The sequence below is a fragment of the Cynoglossus semilaevis genome, unplaced genomic scaffold (assembly GCF_000523025.1).
Source record: "Cynoglossus semilaevis isolate Cse_v1.0 unplaced genomic scaffold, Cse_v1.0 scaffold19, whole genome shotgun sequence".
Taxonomy (NCBI): Eukaryota; Metazoa; Chordata; class Actinopteri; order Pleuronectiformes; family Cynoglossidae; genus Cynoglossus; species Cynoglossus semilaevis.
Genome location: NW_007585128.1, coordinates 63,855 through 67,798, shown reverse-complemented (window position 1 = coordinate 67,798; position 3,944 = coordinate 63,855). Strand labels below are relative to the sequence as shown.

Below are 3,944 nucleotides of genomic sequence, written 5' to 3'. Positions count from 1 at the left end.
ATTTAATAATATTTAGTTTATATATATTTATAAGTATTCAATTTACATATATATTTATATTTATTTAAGTTATATATATAGTTGATATATATATTGGTATATATTTAGTTTATATTTATATATTTATGTATGTTTAGTTTACATATATATATATATATATATTTAGCTTATATGTATATGTATATTTAGATTATATATATATTTATATAAATTTAGTTTATATTTATATATATTTAGTTTATATGTATATATTTATATATATTAAGGTTTCATATATATATATTTATAAATATACATATATATGTGTGAGTAAATACGACGCAAAAGTCGGAAAAAAAACTGTCTCACATGTCCTCTTGTTCTGTCCCCCCCCTCCTCTGCAGACTGGTCCTGGGGAAGCCTCTGGGCGAGGGCTGCTTCGGTCAGGTGGTCATGGGGGAGGTCCTGGGTCTGGACAAGGAGAAACCCAACCGTGTGACCAAGGTCGCCGTGAAGATGTTGAAATGTAAGACGGCGTCGCTGGTCCCTGGTCCCTGGTCCCTGGTCCGTACCATCGACTCGGTCGTCGTTAATATATATATATATATTTTTTTTTTTTCTCGTCTTCTTCAGCGGACGCCACGGAGAAAGACCTGTCGGACCTGATCTCGGAGATGGAGATGATGAAGATCATCGGGAAACACAAGAACATCATCAACCTGCTGGGAGCCTGCACGCAGGACGGTAGGTCGCGTCAAAGGTCGAAAGGTCAAAAGGTCGCGTTCTGACCTAGACACGTTATGACATCACACTCCGGGAGGGCGGGGCTCGAATTACGACATACCCAAATTTTTTTTTGCCACCAAATTTTTCCTTACTGGTTCCATCGGTAGAATTATCCGATAACGAGCCGAAATATAGTTATCGTAAGCGTCCTGTCGCTTCCTCGTATTACGAAACGCTAACTTCCCTTGGGAACGACGTTGCTCTCCTCTCTCCGATAGTTTGCTGACGATCATGTGCATAGATATATATGTATGTATTATATATATATATAGCTACCATCCAATATAGTTGACGATACAGGGGGCAACGATATGATATATTGTGATATATTGAAATATATCGCAATATGTCTCAATATATTGCAATATATATCACAATATATCTCAAAATATTGTGATATATTGCAATATATCTCAATATATATCGCAATATATCTCAATGTATTGCAAAATATCTATATGTTATATAAATAGATATTGTCCAATATAGTGGACAATACATATCAAGATACAGGGGCAACGATACACTATATATTGTGTTATATCACAATATATATTGTAATATATCACAATATATATTGCAATATATCACAGTATATCGCAGCATATCACAATATATTCAGATATCTCAATATATTGCAATATATTTTGATATACTGCAAAATATCTATATGTTATATAAATAGATATTGTCCAATATAGTGGACAATACATATCAAGATACAGGGGCAACGATACACTATATATTGTGTTATATCACAATATATATTGCAATATATTTTGATATACTGCAAAACATCCATATGTTATATAAATAGATATTGTCCAATATAGTGGACAATACATATCACGATACAGGGGCAACGATACAGTATATATATTGTGATATATCACAATATATATTGTAATATATCGCAATATATTGCAATATATCGCAGTATATTGCAAATATATATCACAATATATCACGATATATTGTGATATATTGCAATATATCTCAATATATATCTCAATATATTGCAATATATTTTGATATACTGCAAAATATCTATATGTTATATAAATAGATATTTTTCTGAAACCTTTCAGTTTTTTTTACTGGTCCAGACCTCGTGTTTCTGACGAGTACCTCTCTTTCCCCCCCCACCCCCGGGTTCCAGGTCCTCTGTACGTGATCGTGGAGTACGCGTCCAAGGGGAACCTGAGGGAGTACCTGAGGGCCCGCAGGCCCCCGGGGATGGAGTACTGCTACAACCCCGACCAGGTCCCCGTGGAGAACATGTCCACCAAGGACCTGGTGTCCTGTGCGTACCAGGTGGCCCGGGGCATGGAGTACTTGGCGTCCAAGAAGTGCATCCACAGGGACCTCGCCGCCCGCAACGTCCTGGTGACGGACGACAACGTGATGAAGATCGCCGACTTCGGCCTGGCCCGAGACATTCACCACATCGACTACTACAAGAAGACGACCAACGTGAGTCGAACGGCGTCTTTGGACGGGTTCGCCGAGTCGCGATGTATCATAATGTATCTCAATATATTGCAATATATACATATCACAACGTGTCGCAGTGTATCACAATATATTGAGATATATCGCAATATATTGCAATATATTTTGAGATATCTCAATATATTGCAATATATTGCTATATATTGCAATATATTGTGATATATTTCGATACATCACAATATATCTCAATATATTGCGATATATATATCACAATGTGTCGCAGTATATCACAATATATTGAGACATATTTCAATAAATTGAAATATATTATCTCTCAATATATTGCAATATATTGAAATATATTGTGATATATTTCGATACATCACAATATATCTCAATGTATTGTGATATATCAATATATCTTAATATATTGTGATATATTAATATATCTGTATATATTGCAATTTATTGCGATATACTGTGATATATCACAACATATCTATATATTATATATGTAGATAATGTCCAATATAGTGGACGATACAGGGGCAACGATACAATATATTGTTATATATCGCAATATATCTCAATATATCTCAATGTATTGCAATATATATCACAATATGTCGCAGTATATCACAGTATATTGAGATATATTGCAATATATCGTGATATATATTGATACATATCACAGTATATCTCAACATGTTAGAATACATCAGTATATCTCAATATATTGCAATATATCAATATATCTCAATATACTGCGATATTCTGCGATATATCACAATATATATATATTATATATATAGATATTGTCCAATATAGTGGACAATACAGGGGCAACGATACAATATATTGTAATATGTTGCAATATATCGCAATATATCACAATTTATCTCAGTATATCTCTATGAATTGCAACATATATCACAATATATCACAGAATATTAAAATATATTTAGATATATTGCAATATATTGAGATATTTTAATATATTGCGATATATCGTGATATATTTCGATATATCACAGTATATCTCAATATATTAGAATACATCAGTATATCTCAATATATTGCAATATATCAGTATATCTCAATGTATTGTAATATATTGCCATATATAATAATATACCTATATATTGTATATATAGATACCGTCCAATATAGTGGACGATACAGGGGCAACGATACGATATATTGTTATATATTGCAATATACCGCAATATATCACAATTTATCTCAATACATCTCAATATATTGTAATATATGTCACTATATACATAGGCGTCTTTAACAGTTCACCGACACGTCAGACATGGCAGGGGGGCGCTCTAACCTTCTGACCTTCTGACCCTCTGACCTTCTAACCTTCTGACCTTCTGACCTCTTGTGCAGGGCCGTCTGCCGGTCAAGTGGATGGCTCCGGAGGCGCTGTTCGACCGGATATACACCCACCAGAGTGACGTGTGAGTGTGGTCACCGTGTCCCCGACCCGTCTTCCTATTGGTCGGCGTTGAACCTCTGACGTGGTTGTTTCCGCAGGTGGTCCTTTGGCGTCCTCCTGTGGGAGATCTTCACCCTGGGGGGGTCTCCTTACCCCGGGGTTCCTGTGGAGGAGCTGTTCAAGCTGCTGAAGGACGGTCACCGCATGGACCAGCCGTCCACGTGCACGCACGAGCTGTGAGTCCGCCGGCTAGCGGCTAGCGCCTTTGGCTACTGCGAAA

At 35.8% G+C, this 3,944-nt stretch overlaps 1 protein-coding gene across 1 annotated transcript in view; it reads left to right on the top strand.

Moving 5' to 3' along the window:
* LOC103398805 (fibroblast growth factor receptor 1-A-like) overlaps positions 1-3,944 on the top strand; it is a 34,362-nt gene that overhangs the window by 27,563 nt on the left and 2,855 nt on the right. The window contains exons 9-13 of the mRNA XM_025053820.1: positions 328-505; positions 613-723; positions 1,925-2,238; positions 3,616-3,686; positions 3,763-3,900. Coding sequence (XP_024909588.1) covers positions 328-505; positions 613-723; positions 1,925-2,238; positions 3,616-3,686; positions 3,763-3,900 — 812 coding nt within the window. The remainder of the gene's footprint in view (positions 1-327; positions 506-612; positions 724-1,924; positions 2,239-3,615; positions 3,687-3,762; positions 3,901-3,944) is intronic.